At 36.0% G+C, this 21,935-nt stretch overlaps 2 protein-coding genes across 2 annotated transcripts; one reads left to right on the forward strand and one right to left on the reverse strand.

The window, feature by feature from the left end:
* Positions 1-240: 240 nt before the first annotated feature.
* LOC103969908 (protein DJ-1 homolog C) lies at positions 241-6,318 on the reverse strand. Its single transcript, XM_009383545.3, has 8 exons — positions 6,113-6,318; positions 5,811-6,011; positions 4,620-4,769; positions 4,363-4,542; positions 3,845-3,922; positions 2,030-2,230; positions 1,099-1,236; positions 241-1,022 (listed from the first exon to the last, which is right to left on the reverse strand). Exons 1-8 carry the CDS (start codon positions 6,263-6,265, stop codon positions 807-809), a joined length of 1,317 nt encoding a protein of 438 aa, XP_009381820.3. The 5' UTR covers positions 6,266-6,318; the 3' UTR covers positions 241-806.
* A 1,001-nt stretch (positions 6,319-7,319) lies between these two features.
* LOC135625300 (multiple RNA-binding domain-containing protein 1-like) lies at positions 7,320-21,288 on the forward strand. The gene is made up of 15 exons (XM_065129934.1): positions 7,320-7,797; positions 7,881-7,988; positions 8,617-8,731; positions 9,635-10,419; positions 10,523-10,654; positions 11,821-11,913; positions 12,035-12,152; positions 15,011-15,334; positions 16,454-16,518; positions 18,056-18,227; positions 19,995-20,099; positions 20,174-20,275; positions 20,393-20,566; positions 20,779-20,913; positions 21,003-21,288. Coding segments are annotated over exons 1-15 (2,580 nt in total). The 5' UTR covers positions 7,320-7,795; the 3' UTR covers positions 21,153-21,288.
* The last annotated feature ends 647 nt before the right edge of the window (positions 21,289-21,935 follow it).

The following is a 21,935-nucleotide window of genomic DNA, read 5'->3' on the forward strand; positions in this document are numbered from 1 at the left end:
TTGATCATTATTCAATCATAAATTATGCATAAAATCATCGGATGTTATAATCATCTTGTAACTTCGACATCAAAAGTCATCAATTCACGTGTCCAAATGATTAAGCATATTTGTTAGTCTTAGTTAAGCATCAAAGCCCAGAAAGCAATGCATCGTCGAGTTGTCCGCTTGATGCAAAATGCTACTTTCTCTCGCACCAGTCTTTGTAATGACAAATAATAAGATCTCGACACTTTTCCATAAGGATAAATGGTCATTACATTACATAACAGCTGTATCTACAAACAAAGTTTCCTTCCCTCCTGCGTCACATCATCTCTCTCTACAAACAAATTTTCCTTCTCCTGCCGAATTACATTACAACACTTGACCAGCAACAATTCTCCACTGCCACCTCTTTATCCATAAATGGGCATTCGAACCAGTTTAATAATCTAGTCTATAAACCACAACTTGAAATTGAACTGACCACGACAATTAAACTGTTCCGGAATCTGCATGACCATAGGAATGTAAATCTTGAAATGCAGAACCATGTAACATTCAGCGTCTCGGTGGAGATAGTAAAGAACCCAAAGAGCATATGAAAACTTTTAATGTGGGCCACAAGGGATAACGAGACCAATCCCTCTGATTCCATTGATAGAGAATGGATAACCAGATTCTCCAAGGTTTGTCAACTCTGAGCCCCATAGTAGCATTTGTTAGCTGCAGATTCCTTGAGGCCGCAAACGAAATCTGAAATAGTATTCCCTTATTCTGCTTATGCTGGATTCTTCTGAATATGAACTTTTAACAAGTCTTGCTCAGGTGTCTTTTGGGTACTCAAAAACAATCCCTTCTGCCACACTTCTTGCCCGTGCATGCCCATATAACTTGTCTAAAATAGCTAAGGAGAAATCCATCACAGTCCCAAGGCCTCTGCTAGTGATGGTCTTCCCATCAATTACAACTCCAACTCCCTCAGCAACTCGGCTGGTCAGCTTCCCAATAGAAGCAGAATGAGCTGTCGCTATTTTATCCTGTTTAGCATAAACAATCAAGTGAATTTAACTCTAAAATTTAGAGAACAGATTTTCTAACCCAAAAAATGTCAACCTTGAGCAAGCCATGCTTGTGCAATATAGTTGGAGACGAGCATATCCCACCATATCCTCTTCCTGCTTCCATTTGTTCTCGAAGTAATTTCTTCAGAATTCTAGATTTCTGCAGCCTCTCAACTCCAGCAGTTCCTCCCTGTGCTTTTTAATAAATATAAGCTTCTTAAGAATCTGTACCATGAGAAACATTTCATATACCAAAGAATTATCATAGGTATAGCACCTTTACTTCTGAAAAATCAAGAAAATATGACTGAAATTTAAAGTTATAAACCAGACAATTGGCTTGGGTCAGTTTGCTTAGATTGGCCGACCCTTAACCTGTTCTCAACCCAAATTCAGGCAGGTCGGTTCTTTTTATTTTTTAACCAAGCCAAAGCCAAAGCCAAGCTCACACAAGTTCAATGTTGGGGTCGGATCCAACCCGAGTTTATTCCCCACCTGCAGCCCTCTGCTACATTCACACTCACGAACAAGATCAGTAGTCAAAACAACTATCGCCACCTTTTTTTTATGTGCACATGTTTGTTGAGGCAAATATGGTAAGACACATTAACTTATTCATTTGCCCCCTTTTTGAAGTCAGAAGCAATTTCCATGACTAAACTAGATAGCCACTTCACTCAAGTGACCTATCTCTAGTCAGATTATATATGAATTCATTGAACACTAAGTTATCTAACAACACCAACTTGATAAAATAAAAGATGCAATGATTTTACATGTGTGTAATATATTTGGGCTCCCATTTGTTTTACCTTGTCCACATGTCAACGATAATTTTTTTAACTATGAGTAATTACAGGCAAATATCATATGAAGTTGAAATCCAGTACAAACAGTATGCTAAGGTGGCTCCACAAGTTGCAAGAATAATTCATAATGATCCAAGAATTTCAGGGCACAGCATAAAGTAACCTTTAACTTACAGGAAGAATTATCAGATCATATGTCGACTTAGAAGCATCCATGATAGATGTGTCTGCAATTATCTTTGTCTTTTGGGATGCTATTATCTGTTTCGTCTTTTCAATTGAAGCAACCACAACATTCACCTTGGCTCGCCTCAAGATGTCCACCAGCATTACCACTTCCATCTCTTCGGAGCCATTAGCAATTGGAACAAGAACCTATATGGTAAAGAGTGGTACAAATGAATTTTACTATTTCTAAATCAAATGTGGTTTGCATTGGCACAAAGCAACACTCATAGTGACAGCATTCCATAACATATGTTATTCTGTACTGAACAAAAGAAAAGGGATGACATGCTAGTTGAACATCTTTGAATGATGAATATAATGACAGTTTAATCTATGACGCTTACACTACGAAGAGAAAGGAAAATAGAAAGGAAAAAACAAAAAAAGATCATCAAACAGCAATGAGGCCCAAAAATATTCACACCACATCTAAAATATCCTGCAATCAACACAGTCTAGTCTTTCACTACATGTCATAATATCAACAAAGTTGGTGACATAGAAACCATGATTAATTAATTCAGCCAATGTGTACTAAAGGCATGATATATGATAGCTCATGATATATCATTGCTCACATTGAATTTGAGTAGAAATGCATAAGCCTGATTCAAGGTGAAATCTGAATATACTTATGGCTGGCTCGGCCTTGTATGCGTCAGGATAGAACCTAAGGTACAATAATGCCAAGTGACTGTATGGCATGAAAACATTTTACACGATGGCCTATATCAGTTGAGATAAAATGATCATAGCATGAAAACATTTTACATGATGGTCTATATCAGTTGTGATAAAATGACTGCATAGCATGCAAACATTTTATGTGATGGTCTATATCAGTTGTGATAAAATATATTTACGGATCATGATGAAGATCATCACAGCAAATAACTTAAACATATGCTCAAATGTTCAGGCTCATAAAAGGAGAACTTAACCAAGTTTGAGCTTAATAGTTAAATCATGAAGAAATGAAGCCTTGATCAAGCTTGGCTCCTTTATGAGCCAAACCTTGAAAAGACCAACTGATGATTAGTATTTTGCAAATTGAACCAAGCCTTAAAGTAGTAAAAACCAAGCTTCCATATGAATCAGACAAGTGATAACATGGTGACTTGTTGTGGTGCAAATCAATCTACGTGCCACAAGGCATCCCATACATGTAAGAAGCATCTTTAACAAAACTTCCTGTGTCTACACCCCCATACAGTTGCCCCTATTCACAAACATGACAGACTAATTTTATTCATCTAAACATTCTCTGTGACTAGATATTAACATATTACAATCATTTTTAGTTGTAGCTAAAATTTAGAGTAACTTGGACTAAGACTAAGTTTATGAACTTCCAAGAGAAACTTCTATGATTATGATATATGTTATTTGCTAATGATATTGTTCAACTTATAAAAGTTAAGTTCAGATTGATCTAAAATTAAGCAAGAGGGGCAAATGTTAAAAACTAAGAACTACGAATCTAAGATCAAGACTAAAACTGAATGTATGAAGTGGAACCTTAGTGATGTTAAGAGAAGAATTGAAAATATAGTTAGACAGAAAAAATGTTCCCGAAAGTCAAAATTATAGATATCTTGGATCTATCATCAGAGGAATTGCCAATATCCACTTCTCAGCAACCTCATATAAAGATAACATAAGCAATCATCAAGGAGTACATAGCTATGATGTCAAGAAAAGAAACAAAAAAAATAAAAGAAGTGCAGAGGGAGACATGAAGAGAACATAATAACTACTTACATCAGGGGTTTGATCAAAGAACCATTCAACTTTGTTGTGCTCTTCCTTTCTCTGACAGCAACCATGTGCTGGGACCAGCTGCACATGCAAGGGTAAGAAGCATCGACATGCCAGGAATAAAATGCTAAATATGCAAGAACAAATAAATTGATCATCAAGCATAAAAAAAACCTAATGTTAAAGAGCATATACAATATCGTTAATTGCTCTTATCACTCCATATAAAATGTTACATAAAATAACTCAATAAAGTGCGAAAATGCAACACAAAATAGAAAGATCCCTAGTTCATATGAAGGCTTCAAGGTACACTCCCACATAAAAAGAAGCATCTCATAATCTGACTGACCGAGCAATCCCTTACTCGTATGAAGGCTTCAAAAGCACTCCCACATTAAAAGAAGTGTCGTATAGCCTAACTGATTGAGCAATATCCAAAGCCCAGTACTAAAGTCTAGCTAGGCGAGAAAATGCAACTTAAAACAAGAGAAGTCAAGGCGATCTGACAAACATCTTACCAGTTTTCTTCCTATATCTTCTGCCACATCACCACCAAAGAGCTGTTCAACAAATGATAGAGCAAACTCAAAAGTTGTGCCAGGGCCACGACTGGTTGTGAGCTCCCCAGAGACTTGGATATTAGATTTCACTGCCCGGAAGGTAGGCAGCTTATCCATGAAGGCTGGATGGCATGTTATCTTGCAATTCAAATCGACATCTATTACAGACCTGCCATTCTTATAATTTTATGATGTTAAACATTCTAAAGTTTTACCTGCTTTCTTTTATGTAGACCCCAGGGCATCAGAGTAACAGCAGGAGCAGCACATATGGCACCATATAACCTTTTCTCCTCTGCTTGTTTGATTGTAATCTTTCGAAGAACCTCACAATCTCTTAAGCGCACAGAGCCTGGCATTCCTCCCTGAAAATTCATTGCAGTGGGACTTCAGGTTGATGTAATTATACATTTTATATAAAAATAGAACCGATAATGTGATCATATTAATTTTACATATGTATTTAAGATTATCTCAAATGATAAGTTTAACTTTTGCTTAATAATTAATAAATTATGTTTAGACATTTTTGGATGATTAACAATGGCAAGCAAAAGATTCTGTATGCCCATAAAAAGTTCAAAATAAAAAATTTGAACTATTCTAAGATCGTTATTAGTATAGGATCAATGTATTCAATGAGAAAAATGTGTTTGTTTAACAATGCTCCTAATTTAATGGATACAAGAATACATAAGCCTTTAGAACCATTCTTTGTGTAGGGCAAACCTTGGTGCCGCAATGAGGTTGCTCCTTCACCGCCTAGGTGACTAGGATTAAGGACATAAAAGCAGCTACTCTGATTGTAAATGTACAGTTATGTATATTGACACTCGCTAGATCCCTACATTGAATAGAGACGTGTGCAATGGGCTGCACTTTTTTACCAAAATCTCTTTCAAACGCACATACAAGTGAAACTTCACAATAGTAGTTGAGTCATCTCAATGTTATTACTTTATAATAGGTTCTAGAAGTTCTCCTCATACATGAACAAGATAAACCTAAGGTATATCGGTTTACAAACATAAGGTTCGGAGAAGACTCAAATCTCTAATGCAGTTTCACCTAGGATTAGGAACTAAAGATAGATGACATTGTCTTTTTTTCCTCCTCGAATATTGATACTCTAATTCTTTTTTATTTTTCAAGACCAAATATTCTGAAATTACAAGTGTTATCAATATCTAAGGATAGCGAGGTCGGAACTTTTGGAGTTAAACTTACCTGTATATGATGCTTAAACTTTTCGTTGTTAGTTGGAGAGAAGAAAAAGATCCCAATGATTACTATCATACTCATTGAGTTCAAAGTTTAGAGGAAATAAATATTGGAACAACAACCCTTGTCCCAGTTTCAAATAATCGTACGATCAAGAAGCCATAAGATACCGACATCATACTAACCGGCAGCGCCACAAGATCGAACACCTCGTCGGCACACGCATCGATGCCAACATCTGCCACCAGCTTGGTACCCGAGGAGGCCTCCACCACAAGATCCGTCTCGACAGAAGCCATGAGAACATCGGCGCCAGCTCGACGGAGAACGTCCACAAGTATGACGGCTTCCATCTCCTCCGTGCCCATCCCGATGGGAACAAGAACCTTTCGCCACCAAGAAGAAGAAGAAGAACATAAGCTTACAGGGTTAGGGTTTCCATGGAAAGAGAAGAATTGCGCAGAGAAGCAAGAAGGTCGGCAAGGACCTTCTTCTTCAGAGAAGGGGAAGGAGAAGTTGGGGCGGCGATGCTGAGGGAGATCGCTCCAGTCGACGCCGCTCGAGCGGAGGCCGCGACCGGCCGCGCTCGAAGGGAGAGCGGCGCGTGGTTTAATTGTGGGATTGCCATGGCGACCATCATGGCTTTGAGGGGATGATCGAGAGAGGGGTCGTCTCGCACGCACGCACGCACGCGGGATAGAGTTCGGGTTTTATCCAACAAGATAGCTAACACAAATCCTATTACTTAATTTAATTGATGATTCAGTAATTGTGTTTGGAACTTTATATATATATATATATATATATATATATATATATATATATATATAATCATTTATAAAGATTTTTATATCAAGACGAAGCAAAAGCAACCTCTAAAGCTATATAAGAATTCTATATCAACATCTTCGAATACAAATAAATCCATTCTTGAAGGTCGATGATAAATGGGGACAATCCATTCTGGATCTTATCACATATTAACCCTTTGAAACCCTAAGAGAATCCTCTATTGATATCTCTAAATCGATACAATCTTATTTGACTCGAATTTTATTTAGTTTAATTAATCTGAATGCTTTGAGATTTGTAAAATATCTCTCATCGAATCACAATCAAAGTGATATGATTTTTCTCTAAGTTAATAATACTTAGAAAAATAAGATACTACGAAACATAATCAATCAAAAGATTGGACACCAGTTATTTTTTTTTGCCTGTTAATCTTATTTTTTTTAATTTTTCTCCTGTTACCCTAGAAAGAAAAAAAAATCTTATTTTTCAACAAAATAATACAAGTTAATTAAAAAAAAATTCTCTTCATACCTCATTATTTGGATGATATAAAAAATAAAAAAAGAGTGTGTTTTTCCATGTATTAGCCTTTACTTTTGTCAATCGATTATTTCATTTATATTTTTATTCTTTCGTTTATTTGCACAATCAAAAGGCAAACTAAAAAGGATTCTCAAGAAAAGAGGTATTGTTCGACAAGTAACAATAAAGAGGGAGGGGGTCATTAGATATTTTCTTTTAGGGTAAATATTGATTTTTTTACTTAAATTAAATAAATGAATTGTTTTTAACGCTAAAGTAGTTGACTTGAATTCAAATATGTTTGCGCTGCTTTCGTGATCTGATACAATCAGTTCTTAGTTGGATCCCAAGTGAACTCGAGTTAACCGGAATCCTCCTCTCTCACGCTAACCCTATTCAGCCCAACTGGCTTCTCCCCCCACCCCACCGATGCCATGAAGGATCTCATTGAGACAAGGCAGTTCGTCTACCGCCCGCGCCGGCCGTAAACCTGAACAAAAACCCTCGCCCGGCTCATCGTGGACAAACTGAGTTAAGGTGATGAAAAGTGACTCCGGGAAGGCTTTTTCAACACGACTACACTCTCCAATCGGCCAGCCCTCTTCCTCTTCGGATGCAGCATTACCCCCTTTATAACTGAGCTCTCTCTCTCTCTCTCTCTCTCTCTTCTCTACGCCCACCGTGCGATGCCAGAAGTGCAATAGGAGAGTTTTGAGATTCGCAAAACCCTAAGACGCATCTCGTCAGATCCGGTGCGAGTTTCCTACAACAGCTGCCCTAGGAAAACCCTACCGCCATCTCTCTCGTGTTTACACTTCGAGTCGCCTCTGGGAAAACCCTACCGCTGTCTACGATGTGAGTGGCTTGTTCCTCCCCTCTTTCCCGACTTCTTTGCCTCCCTCCTTGCTCTGAATAATTCTCCTTCAATTCGTCTGCAGGTCTCGGCTTTGCATCAAGAATTTGCCCAAGTACGTCAACGAGGACCGCCTCCGTGAATTCTTCTCTCAGAAGGGGGAGGTCACCGATGCCAAGCTTATGCGCACCAAGTACGAAATTCAATGAATTGCTCTGTTGCTCTATGATGCACTCTATATAGTAGTTGCATCATTTATGTTTGCTACCTTGGAAATATCTTTGTTCGTCGAGCTTTGATAAGCTCCAACCACATATTCCAGGAGTAGCGAATTTGTGCGTTATAAAGGTTCCATATTTCTTCACGGGATCAACTCATTTTTATTTTTTAGATAGAAAACCTGCACTTTAGACAAGTTTAATAATTGGGAAAATATTTTCTTGCGCTATACAAGTAGATAGTTTCCTTCATTCATCGCTCATCAAACATTATATTGGTAGGGTTTAGTTTTTCTAATTTGAATGTTCTTCTCCGGCTTTCATTCATTATTGGAAGATTAGTCATTTTGTTGTTTGACTTTCATTCATTCATTTAAATAGCTCATCGTTTTACAAAGTGGATCAAGAACTTGATATGATTCACTTATTTGCTTCTTTTTGTCACTTAATGATCTGCCCGGTGACCAGTTCAAAACCAAGAAACAGAAAAAAAAAAAAAAAAAAAAAAAAATCTTCTGAGATGACATATTTTGTTTGTATAGTAATTTTTGTGGCTTTGGGATATATATGTTAAACTTGAATAATCTCCTTTGTTTCTGTTAGAGATGGAAAGAGTAGGCAATTTGCATTTATCGGGTTCCGGACTGAGAGGGAAGCTGAAGACGCCCTCAACTACTTTAACAATTCTTACATGGATACATTGAAAATCACATGTGAGGTACTGTATGATCCCTCTGTTTCTTGTTTTTTCTTTTTTTATTTAGTTGTATTATAGTTGATGGTATATACCACTGACCTGATTGTGCTTGGCAACAAAGATTCTATCATTAGTTTTGGTATTTAGTGGGTTGGGACTTAAACACAAAGTTATCTCTTGGCTGGTGGCTTTGTTTGTGCATGGAGTTGAATGCTATCTGGCATCTGCATAACCAAAGCTTAAGTAATTTATTTCCTGCTTAGACTTCTTTAATATATTTTTCTGAAGAGTTTTTTTCTTCTTCAAAAAAGTAGGCAAAAAAAATCATATGCACTCTTTTGAGAAGTTTGTATCTAACTTTCTAAATCATATTGATTTATATGATTAACGTTTAATGTTATATATTCTATCCTAAAATTCGACAGAAAAAATAGAAATTGCCAGTTTAATTAAAAGCTACCTTGTCAGTACCATATGCTGTTGGCCCCCATTAAAGTAATTGATTTTTTGTCTGCTGCCTACTCGTGTATGGTCTGTCACTCATCCACTTGATTTCCAAGCTATTTGTGCCCAACTACATGGATTAGTATCTGAAATTCACCTCTGTGAAGGGCAATGTCCTTGGATAGTCCAAGTTCATCATGTTCATTCATGATTATTGGTAAGATATGCTGAACACTGTACTACATCATGAAAATTACTTTTGACTTATTTAGAATGTAGCTAAAAACAAAAACCTTAGTTTCTAACTATTTGGTGATCCTAACATGGTTTCCCTATAACACCTTTTTTATTGAAAGAGAAGAGTTCATTCTCTTCAAGGCCTATCCCTCTGTCAGTCTAAGATTTCTTGTTTTGCTTTGTAGCAAACAGTATTTACTCTGAAAAGCATTGATATTTACATAAAATAGTTGTCCATTGCAGGTTGCTCGTCGAGTTGGTGACCCCAATATTCATCGTCCATGGAGTCATTATTCGACAAAGAAAGTAGATCCTTTAACAAATAGAAACAAGGATAGTTCAGTTACAAAAGATCAAAGTTTGTCTGGCTCAACATCCAAAGGCTTAGAATCCTTTTCTGTTATGTCAAAAGATGCCAAACGCAGTGAAAAAGATGATCCTAAACTGAAAGAATTTCTTCAGATTATGCAGCCACGGTCCAAACTAAAGATGTGGGCTAATGATTCTTTGGGTGCTTCTAATGTGATTGTCTCAGATGGAATTGCTGATGAGGAAGAAACTAAGAAATGTAAAACTAAGAAAAAGCAATCTGCTCAAATAGATAAGACTGAAGGGGTTAAGGGGGAAAATGAGACAGCCCATGGGACTTCATCTAGCCCTACACAAATAGAGTCTTCTGAAATAATTCCCATAGAGCAATTCAATGGAGAGGATGCCACAACGGATATGGAATATTTTAAAAGTAGGGTTAAGAAAAATTGGTCAGATTCAGAAACTGATGATGATAATTTAGAAAAAGATGAAAAAGAATCGCTCAGTGAACTGCTGGAAACAGATGCAAAAGATAAAACAATTGATATACCAGGTATGAAATGCAGAGAGTATGAACAAGTTGAGATAGAAGAGCAATCTTCGAAAGATTCTGATGGAGAAAACAATGATATTAAGAACACATCATCTAATAATGAGAACAAACCAGCAATGGAAACTGGTCGGTTGTTTGTTCGCAATCTTCCATACACAGCAACGTATGATCAAGTTATCTTAACTTTTCGAAAGATCTTGTGCTAATTGGTTATTTTCACCTTTATTTTCTTCTGATTATATCAATTTACTGTTAATGATATGCAGTGAAGATGATCTGGCAGAACTCTTTAGTCAGTTTGGTGATCTATCAGAGGTTCATCTTGTTGTTGACAAAGATACAAAACGATCTAAAGGAATAGGCTATGTGTTTTACACACTCACAGAATCTGCGATGAGGTAACTATATTAGCTGAAAAGTAATTCTAATTTTCTAGATGAATATACACTTTTAGTTAATAATGTAAAAGGTATCATTTAAAGTAGTGTCTATTTATGGATTTGGTATGTTATTTTCTATTACCAGTGGTTGAACTCTACTTTTCCCTTGTTTTTTTAATCATGCAAAAAGAAGAATCACTTGCTAACACATGAAAGAAAAAGAGTACTAGGTGTATTTAATTTCATCTTCATCTGCCACAGCAAAATATTTCTTTAACAGAAGTTGATGTCCACGATGGCATCAGCTGATGTATTAGTGCTAGTTGATTATTGGTGATGTATTATGCGAAGATGATCTGGGAAAAATGTTAAAAGCTGTGTGTGTGTGAACTGTGAACAAGCATGCTGAGATGGATAAGACTTGGTTGTTAGACAAACCTAGAATTGTATTTTGTTTGAAGCTCTAGGAAAGTTTTACATACACCGATGAAGCATCGGACTAGGTGATTAAAAGTTGTTTAGGCATTGAGGTCAATTGAATTCTTGTTGGTGCTTCATGGAGTGGAGGTGCAATACACTTAATTGATTGTATTACTTTCTCTTGTTTATGACCTATTACTTCCTGAATGTGATTACATAAAAAATGGGACCAATGAAAGTAGGAGGATGTAAATTTTTTCCTAGGATGAGATCATTCATTCACCTTCATCCAAATTTTGATGCATAAACTGACTAAAAGTGTTAAAAATGTGTTCTCAGCATTTTGTTGCAGTTTAGATACTTATGTTTTACATTAATTCTTCATATGCCAAATGTTGAAGAATACCAATTCTAAATCTAACATTCATGACTTAAAACAACTTGGTCTTGCAATGACAACCCTGGCATAGTTTGTGCTACGTGTCATGTGCTTGTTTGTTTTGGCATCATCCGTTATCATACTCTTTTAGCATGCTTTGCGTCTTGCCATTGGAAGCTGAAAACTTGTGTCACATCTTGATCTTCTTAAAGATCAATTTTGTGCATTGACAAATGTTCATGCTTCAAGTGGTCTTGATTTAAACTTCGAATTCACAGATATGTGGCTTTTCAAGCATAGCATCAGATATTTGTTGTTTACCTACTTCAGTAATTCTAGTTTTGTTAATTATGTGGCATGCTTATTTAGTAATTCTTTGTTATAGGGCACTGGAAGAATTGGACAACTCAATATTCCAAGGCAGATTGTTACATGTTATGCCTGCAAAACCTAAAAATTCAACTTCTGAGAAACTTGAGTAAGCATATATTTCATTATAGTGTTGTCTTTCTTGGCACAAGGCTTTTAGGAATACAAGCTACAATTTCCTATCTTCTTATGTGAACTGCTGATATCTGTTTCTTTCACCATCCTTCAAGGTCTGATCATGCCACTACTAAAAAGAGCTTGAAGCAGCAACGTGAGGAACAGAAGAAGGCATCTGAAGCTAGTGGTGATACACGAGCATGGAATAGTTTGTTTATGCGTCCAGACACAGTATGATTCTATTTCAGATATAAATCCTTATAAGTTTAAAGGCCCATTCTGATGTTGTGCCCATTGCTCTCATATGATCCTTGCTTCAGCTACATTTTTGTTTTGACATCATTATTTTTCTGATTAAAGTATTAATGTGCCTGCTTCTTTCCTTACCCATTTATTCAGCCATTTGAGGAAGAAATGGCAAGATGATATATCACCTTGCTGATTTCAAGGTTTGGATTTTTTTTTCAAATTATTATGTCTTGGCTGCAATTACCTGCGAATTGATTTCATTAGTGAGACAATACGAGTTTCGTTTTTGTTGACTTCTCGTTGAAGTGCACTGCAGAATATGCAAAAGTGCAAACAATTATGACTGAGTGTGCTTCAGTCAATGTCCTTATTCTTCAAGGTATTAGAAGTCTCACACATCGTTAAAATTTTGGTGTCATACTTATACTAGTCCTCGTTTGATATGAGCCAGTGTATTGAAGTACCAGGAGGGGTATATGAGGAGAAGCAGAAGAGGATTTGGAGGAAGAGGAGGAAAAGGAGTAGTAGTTTTCGATAAGCCGGCGGAGGGCACAAGCAGCAGGCTACCTGAGTCAGTGCAGTAGATTGAGAGAAGAGTTCTAGGGGTTACTTTAACCTTAAAATATAAAAAAATGAACTGGGTTTATCACTCGATGACTAATGAACCATATCAAGAACCTCCTGTAAAGGACTGTTCCACATGCTGGTTCATGTTCAGACCGATAATAATGGCCAGTATATAATTTAAAACCTTGCTCTCACATCTCCTATGGCTTAAGATGGTATGACTCTCTACAATAAAGAAATGTTGTGTGAGGGTACCAAATTTGCTTTTCAGATAATTTGCAATTTTTTTCCTTATCACCTTGTGTCTAATTCATCTTTGTCAGTATGTAACTTCTGGCATTGAGAAATTGGAGATGGTTACAATGAGGAGAAGACGAATACTATGCAAGGAATGTTATATCATGTGTTGGACCCATACCAACCGTTGGTCAGATTGGGACATACTGATCCTACCAGTGGATCAATACATGATATACCAGTACGTATTGGTATTTCAAAGATGAAGAAGGAGAAGAGGAAGGCACAATGGAGGAGGAAGAGGAAGGAAGAAGGGGAGCAGTGCAGGAAGAGGAGGGAGTGTACCAGAGAGGTAGGTGGTGGCGAGGTGAAGAGCAGTGGTGGTGATGACTTCTTTTTGTTTTTATATTGAATTGGACTGGACCATCTGAAATTGGGCAGTCCATGCCTGAACTGGTGTGTACCTCCTGTTTCATACCGGTCCAGGCGAAGCAGAGATCCTTGATAGTTGATTCTATGTATAATTGCAGTTGAATTTAAAGCTTCAACTGTTGTTGGAATGATGCTTTGAAAACTAGTCAGGTTAAACCAGTTGAAGCTTCCTGTTTGATTCCAGTTCAGTAAGGATATTGGACTCTTTTGTAGGTCCTTGATGTTGCTCTCTTTTTAGATCAAGGCGTCAAATACCGATAACTAGTTGGTATTGTTTTTTTATGGTAGAGATCAATATACACATGGTACACCTGAACCAAATTGGTCTGCTATATTACCAAATCTGGTACCGTACTGAGACTTAGAACTTTGGTTTAGAGGATTTGTTTTTGGTCTAAAAGGAGCCAGATCTGAAGCTTCAACTTTTGACAAGTTGTGGTGTATTGGTTATTGAACAAATGTTTCCTTAATCCATGTTGCACATTTTTTCCAAGTCTTGCAAGTTCAGGAAACCCACAGAAGGTTTGGTCAAACATTGTTCCCTTATAAGTTTCTTTTGATATTAAAATAATTGAGAATGTGTTTTTGGGTATTGATGGTGTTGTACTGCTTTCCTTTTTGTTAGAAACCATGTTAACCTTTTTAGAACTAGAAAATTATCTGTTGTTGAGTATATGACTCTCATGCATTGCAAAAATTCTTATGGTTCATCAATACCCATTGACATATAGGCTGTATGCTTCTCTGATCTGTGATGTTCATCTTTCTGCTTGATTGTATAAACAGATTCTTTCTGGGGCATTGAGATGTGAAAGTACAAAAATATAAAAGAATTCTTTTGATCCTATTCACTTGTGATGTGTGCATTATGTAAAGATTCTAAAGAATATGTATAAGTTGGTAATTTCTATACCATAACTAAGTACTATACTACTATGCAATTTTGAATCAAAGGAGAAAATTTATGACCAACAGTGTATTGTTATATTGGAATTTTAATAAAAATCTGTATGTTATTGTATAGATGTGTGAACTTTTTTTTTTATAGTTTCAGAAGTTTATTGTAACATAATGCTTCACTTAGACAATCTGTTGCATGACTTTTTCGACGCATGTTTTGCAAATTAAATAGGCTTAATATGTATTCCAATATATGAATGCTTAAAACTAAAAATTCCTTGTTTTTTAAGACCTATTGTGGTGTTGCTATTTTTAAATCCTAAAACAGAATTAGGATAAGAGTCATTACCAGCATATTTTGTTAGTGTCTGGTGTTGCTATTTGTGCTACTTGTTACAGGATGAGTGGCATAGATCTTGGTTGATAGATACCTTTTGCTGCCTGTTTCTATTCTTAAAGTTAATTGTTTCTATCTGATTGAGCAAACAATGATGGATGCGGAGGAACTACTAACATTAGAGAAGAGTAGGATTGAAATTAACCTGATCACTAGCAACTCAACAGGACATCACTAAGTTTTCTTTTTCTTGGTTCTGGCATGTATGTTTGTAGTGTAGCTAATTGTTGTTGATGTGTTTGCTATGTCTCATAAATGCAAATGACTTATGTACATATTTCTCAATATAACTCGTGATCTTGCATAGGTAGTTGAAAATATAGCAAGGAAGCATGGCATTAAGAAGAGTGATCTACTTGACAGTGAAGCGGATGATCTTGCTGTACGCATAGCCCTTGGGGAAACACATGTGATAGCAGAAACTAAGAAAGCTCTTTCTAATGCTGGAATTAACATTATCGCATTGGAAGAACATGCTTCTAAGAAGACTGAAAATACCAAAAGAAGCAATCATGTGATATTGGTTAAGAACTTGCCTTATAATTCTAGTGAAGGAGATCTTGCTAACATGTTTGGGAAATATGGGAGTCTTGATAAAATTATTCTCCCACCAACAAGAGTATTGGCCTTGGTATGATGATCAATTTTCAGCCATTTTATTATCTATCTATGCATTATTAACTGTTCAGTTGTTTTTTGATTGATATTTTATGTAGATAAAACAATTTTGATAGCGTGGAATCATCTTGGAAGATAATTTCTCTTCTGTCCTGACTAAGAAAAAAATTTGATGTACATTTATTCATCTTCAGTTCTATGGTCCTGCTCCTACATATCAGGTAGTTGCACCTCACAATGACATTACTTCTATTATTTGTGGGAATGTCAGTGACAGATACATATGATTATGGGGTAAGTAGGGGATATTCTTTGCACAAACCCTTTACCAACTGCTTAATTGTGGAGAATACAAATTCATACAACAATAGGAAGATGCAAGCACCTATGCATACACCATAAAATCCATACTGAGATTTTCCAAGGCATAATCCTATATGTCCTTTATGTAACTCTCAGGATAGAATAGTCAATCATCTAGTTGCTAATTTTTTTTCTCGTCATCAATGGATGGAACTTCATCATACACAATTGGTGTGAGCAGTCTGCACCTCTTGACTTTCATCTTACTACAGAATTGGATTCCTTCACATGATATTCTGTCTTCCATGCCAGCACAAAGAGGGTTATTCGCTTCCTGAAGCTGGTGCTCGATACTTGAAGAAAAGCAAAATAGACTTTAAAGTTTCAACCCTTGGCTTTTCTTTTGTTCCTCACTTCCATTAGGTTACCTACACTCTCCAAGTATTTGCATGGCATAGCATGGCTTTCCAGCATGTGCAATTCTGTTAGCTAAATGGCTCAAATAGTGAACTTAAAAGCCTTCGACCTTAAATGCAACTTCATCCTGCGAAACATCAAACTGTTGCTTTACCCAATACAGCGGTGTAGATAACAGTTAATTACTCATGTCATTTTATGACTTTTTTCATTGTGGAATATTGATTACATCTAATACCAAATGTAGTTAGGTACAGATTTACTGCTAATAAAAGTAAATTGTTTCCTAGATTCATGCTAGTTACATATTGTGGTTCTTTGAAGATCTGTTTGGATGTAGATCCATTTCATGGCCTATCTAGTTTGAAGTGTCTTTTGCACCTCTTAGGATTTAAACTGAAGTTTCTCTCAGGTAATTTTTCTTGAAGCTGGAGAAGCTCGTGCAGCTTTCAAGGGTTTAGCATATAAGCGATATAAGTAAGTTCATTGATTAATCCTTTTTTTAATTCTATTTAAAAAGAAATTTGAAAAGTTCAAACACTTTCTAATGTACATTCCATTATGTCTTATGGGTGTTTATTTAAGGAAAAGACCGTTGTTAATCTCTAGTATTGGATACCACATGAAAGGTTAGATTTTAGGAAATTTAATTTGTAAATTAACATATTTTTCCCTTTGTTGCTGAAGCAACAACTATGATCACAATTTCCATATGGTGGAAGGTGTAGTCACAATTGATAAGCCTAAACATGGACATTTTTTTTAATGTCATCTTAGTCGTAATTGGGAGGAAGTTTGTTCTTGTTGTGAGCATTTTATTTATTTGGCTTTTAAAAAGTTAAAGTTTGAAAAGAGGAGGGTTGCTATTTGAGAATTGCCTAGTTATAACCCTACTGTGGAATCATGTCTACCAATGGGTATTGTCAGTTTGTGTCCCAGTGGCACTTACACCAAAACTGCAGTAAACATGCAATTGGACCAGTACACCAAATTGTCAGTTAGGTCATAGCTTGCGTTGGGTACAACATGACAGGTTCAGTTTGAGGACAGAATACACACGGTGTGAGTGTAACTATGAAGCAATATAATTTATGAATAATAATCTATAAAACACAAATGGAAGTTCCCATCAACTTCTTGTATTAGAAACAGTTGAAGGATGCATATTCAGATGAATGCGACAAACCGACAAAGAAAGAAAAAATTTAAAAAAAATGTTAGAATCAAGAAAGGAAAGGAAGATGTTGCAAGAAAGCAATGATTAACATTAAGAAAATGGGATTTACCACTAAAGGTCCAATAAGGACCATAAATACAAAACAATTCAATTGTTGCGTTCAGTATTTCTTTGTAGCTACATATCCTAGTGTTTTTTGCTTCCTCTGGGACTTATTGGCACCAACTATATACATAATAAGCTTTATATGCTTCAAAAGTTAATTTGAAGTTGACTGCTTATGGTAGTTTTCTTGGCTCCTTAAATGACCATCATAAAATATGTACAAAGTTGAGTTCATATATGGAATATTTGTTATAACAAAAAACTTTCAGAACACATCAGTTGACATTCTATTTTCTAGCCTTATCTTGTTACATCATGTGTTATAATTCTGTAATAAATTGCTTATACTGTAAAGGATGAGAAACTTATTTTGTTGATTTCATAAGAAAAGTCTCATTGAGAGAGGGACACAATACTTGATTGAGCATTTCGTGTCCTATCTTATATTTCTCTCTTTTTTTTTTGAATCGACAGTAAAGTTTTTTTTGTAGTTTGTAATTTCTCTAAAATTTGATTCATATTTGTGAATGAATGAATATGTTTTCATATGCTTCTGAAGATATGCGTCAACTGTCAACATTTTTACGTTTTTTTTCTCCATGTTTCCTATGCTACCAACATTTTTTATGTTTTTTTCTCCATGTTTCCTATTCTGTTGGTAGACTTTTGGATGTGATACTTCTGTATCTTCTCTGTTTACTAATTTTCCTTTATAATGTTCCCAACTTGTAGGGATGTTCCATTATACTTGGAATGGGCTCCTGGTGACATTTTGTCTTCTAACCCAAAATCACAGAATGGGGAGAAAATTAGTGTAATTGGTGAAGAACATGTTAAGAAAGTTCTACTAGAGCAAAGTGTGGAAGGAATACCAGAAGAGGAGATTGATCCTGACAAGATGGAGGTGCGACGGTCTATAAGGCACATGTTATCTTTACAAATTTAATTATAATTAATATCATCTGTTTCTTTCCTTTCCATGCTAAAGTTGTGCCCTTCCAGAGTTTAAAAAAATATTAAATTAGTCATAAGGTCAATTTCGTTCAGCCGTAGGATCACTCAAATCTGGAATTACTTCGCCATCTCATCCTTCCTAATTCATGATACTCTATCAAACAAAAGTATATAGCATATCTCAGTAAAATAATCAAATGAAAAAACTTTTGGTACCCTGATCATGTGACATTATAATTTATGAAAGAATTATTATTAATATTTGAAATTGATTCGTGGTATAACTTAAAAATGGTTTCAGAGAATCTGTTAATAGGCTTGATCCACTAGATCAAGATGGATAAATTAATACATCTGGTCCGCTATGTTGGTTGCATATGTGGCATTTGCATCTGCATTATGTATACGCAGACCACATGTTTAAGTATACACAAGGAAAGCACTTTTTACTTTCTTTTCCTGTGCAGTCTATGGGCCGCATCTGCATACAGGCAGGTGCATTAACCACTTTTTACTTTCTTTTCCTGCAAAGATATGGCATAGGCTATCTCACTTCATTATGTATATGCAAATAACGAGTAGAAAAAGGAGAAAAAGGAAAAAAGAGGAGAAACAAAAAAAAATAAGATGGCTATCTCAGCAGGTCTGATGTTACAACAGAAAAGAAGATAGACAACAAGAAAAACAAGGGAAAAACATTTTTGGCAATGCTTTATTGATTAAACTATCAGTAATAGAAAAAATAATGTTATAGGATTGAGATGTTCTTATATAAGCAGGCATGATCCACCATTTATTGTTAAGACTGTTCTCTAATAAGTTCCAAGCATAGTGGTGGTTTTAGTAATAATGTCTTATGCATTACAGATCAGTGCCTTGTGAACTTCCATGTCTGCATATGGGAATGTCTATATCTCAGTCCAAATAAATGACTTTGGTTATAGTCGGAGACATTTACTTTGTGCTAAAAGCATCATCTCTTCTAGGTTCCACCTTTAGCTTCATAGGAACTCAAGGCAGCAACTCTTATGGGCTAACCTGAACCCAGACTGAAGTTTGCTCATATTGGATGGAGTTTACTGGTTCTCAGAGTAGGCTTAGGTCAGGAAAGCTCAACTTGAGTTGGCATCGGATCAAGGCGTTTGCAACCTAATTTAACCCAGTTTGTATAAATAGTTCTAAAGTTATCACTGTGCAAATAACCTAATGCCTGATAATGCCTGTAGAATGATCCCTTGATAATGTAGCACAAATATGAAAGTCCAAATTATTGTTAATAGGCCTTAAATTCCATGAACACAAATGTTTCTTTTCCTTCTCCTGATGTTACACAATTTTTTGTTATTCATGAGGTACATCCTCCTCTCATCGTCTTTTAACCTGTGCTGATAGCCTTGATACTTTCATGTGAACATGGTACTTGTTCTGAAGTATTTTTGCAATAAAAAGAATATCTGCATGGATTTATATTGAACAGAATCTTCATATTCTACCTTAATGGATAATTCTTTTTTTACTTAATCCTTTATGTTAGTCTTTGTACTACCTGAGTCTTACTGAGCATTACAATTTCAAGAACCTTCCCAGAAATTTGTGTTTCTCTAAATTAATTGTCAAATCTGTTTTTGCTTTGAAAAAATTAGTTGAATAGATTCGTTGCTAACCTTTGAAGATGGATATATTTTCTTTATTTTTTATTTGTGTTCTTGTTATCCAGTCACGATCACTATTTGTCAAGAACCTGAATTTCAAGACAACTGATGACACTCTGAAGAAACATTTTAGTGATAAAATGAATAATGGGACAATAAAAAGTGTAAAGGTACATTCTCTTGATTGGATTGTGAGTTTTCTTCTCTTTATTCTTCTTTTCAAATGTTCTTCCTGTTTTTTTAGGTAAAAAAGCACCAAAAAAAGGGAAAGGATGTTTCCATGGGTTTTGGATTCATTGAATTCGATTCTGTGGAAACTGCAACCAGCGTATGCAAGGATTTACAGGTAAAATACCAGCTGCTATTTGGAGATACTCAACAGAGAAACTTACACAGATCAAATGACTTTATTTCTCTTGTTTAATTGTCATCTAATAATAGCTCTTTATACTTTACACTCCAGGGAACTGTTCTGGATGGGCATGCCCTTATAATGCAACTTTGTCATTCCAAGAAAGCCGGACAGGTTCCTAAAACAGACGAGAAGAATAAGAGCTCAACAACATTGATGGTAAAAAATGTTGCATTTGAGGCAACCGAAAAGGATCTAAAGCAGCTGTTCAGTCCATTTGGTCAGGTACTGTTATGTTTTCAATTACTGTCTTATATGGCATTGTGTTTCTAAGTTCTCAAAAATCTCTATTGATAGTGGGGATATCTGTTTGACTATTGGTGACAATCCTTAGTAGATATTTCCACCTCATAAAATATGTTTGGCATATAAGAATTACTTGGTCGAAATTACATGATTCCATACTCCAGTGCTTTTAAATCATTCTCTGATTGCAGATCAAGAGTTTAAGATTGCCAGTGAAGTTCGGTGGTCATCATAAGGGTTACGCATTCGTGGAGTACGTTACTAAGCAAGAGGCACAAAATGCATTGGAGAATCTTTCAAGCACGCATCTCTATGGCCGTCATCTGGTAATTTCCTTCACAGCCATCCCCCCCTCGTTTACGTGCGAATCCATTGCCCATGAAGCTTGGCTAACTTTTTATTTTTTGTTCTTTAGGTCCTCGAGCGAGCAAAAGAGAAAGAAACAATGGAAGAACTAAGAGCAAGGGCTGCTGCCCAGTTTGGAGTTGACAATGGTGGTTTATCCAAGAAAAGGAAAGCCACTTCTGTGGTTGAAGGTGCAGAGAAGTTTGCAAGAATGCTATAGCGTTCCTGAATGTGATTATGATATCTACTTGTCATTGTATCGACACACAAAAGGGAATTATGTTGGCCAAACGAAATATGTTCGATGGTTGAAAAAAGCAAAAAAAAAAGAAAAAAAAGGAGGTTAACCACCATAAGCCCCATGAAGCCATGGGGAAACCCTACATTAGCATCTCCAAATCGAAGCATATCCTACTGATAGTGAACGAGGGCAGTCAACCACCGATGACGAGTCCAAGTCGCTCTCCACCTTGTAATACAGTGGTCCCTTAAAGCTTCGAAAAGACTCTACATCAACATCTCCAAATCGAAACAAATCCTCCTCATCGATGAGGTCGATAGTGAGCGAGGGCAATCAATATCACCAAAGTCCGAATCGCTCTCCACCTGAAATCTTGAAAAAAGCCTACATTAATATCTTCAAATTGAAGTAAATCCTCCTCAAAATCATCGTTTCGAAACTGGAGTCAGATCTAAATATACCGTACATATTTTATATAATGCATGTTACGCCTATCGATGATACTGTCTATGATATGTGACTTGTTCAGAGCTAAGTATGATATGTATGATTACAGGGCTGCCACCAAAAGTTAAGTTGATTGATTCATCAAAGATATTATATGACAAAGGTTAATGCAAATGTTGTGGAGCTGCCGTAGGACGGGGACAATAATGAAAATGTTTTTGGAGCTTAATAAATGAATAGATAATTCGGTAGGGGCGTATAAGCAAAAAGGAAAAGCTCCTACTTTGACATTATCTCTGGTTGAAGGCACTCGAG

The sequence above is a fragment of the Musa acuminata genome, chromosome BXJ2-10, assembly GCF_036884655.1.
Source record: "Musa acuminata AAA Group cultivar baxijiao chromosome BXJ2-10, Cavendish_Baxijiao_AAA, whole genome shotgun sequence".
Lineage (NCBI taxonomy): Eukaryota > Viridiplantae > Streptophyta > Magnoliopsida > Zingiberales > Musaceae > Musa > Musa acuminata.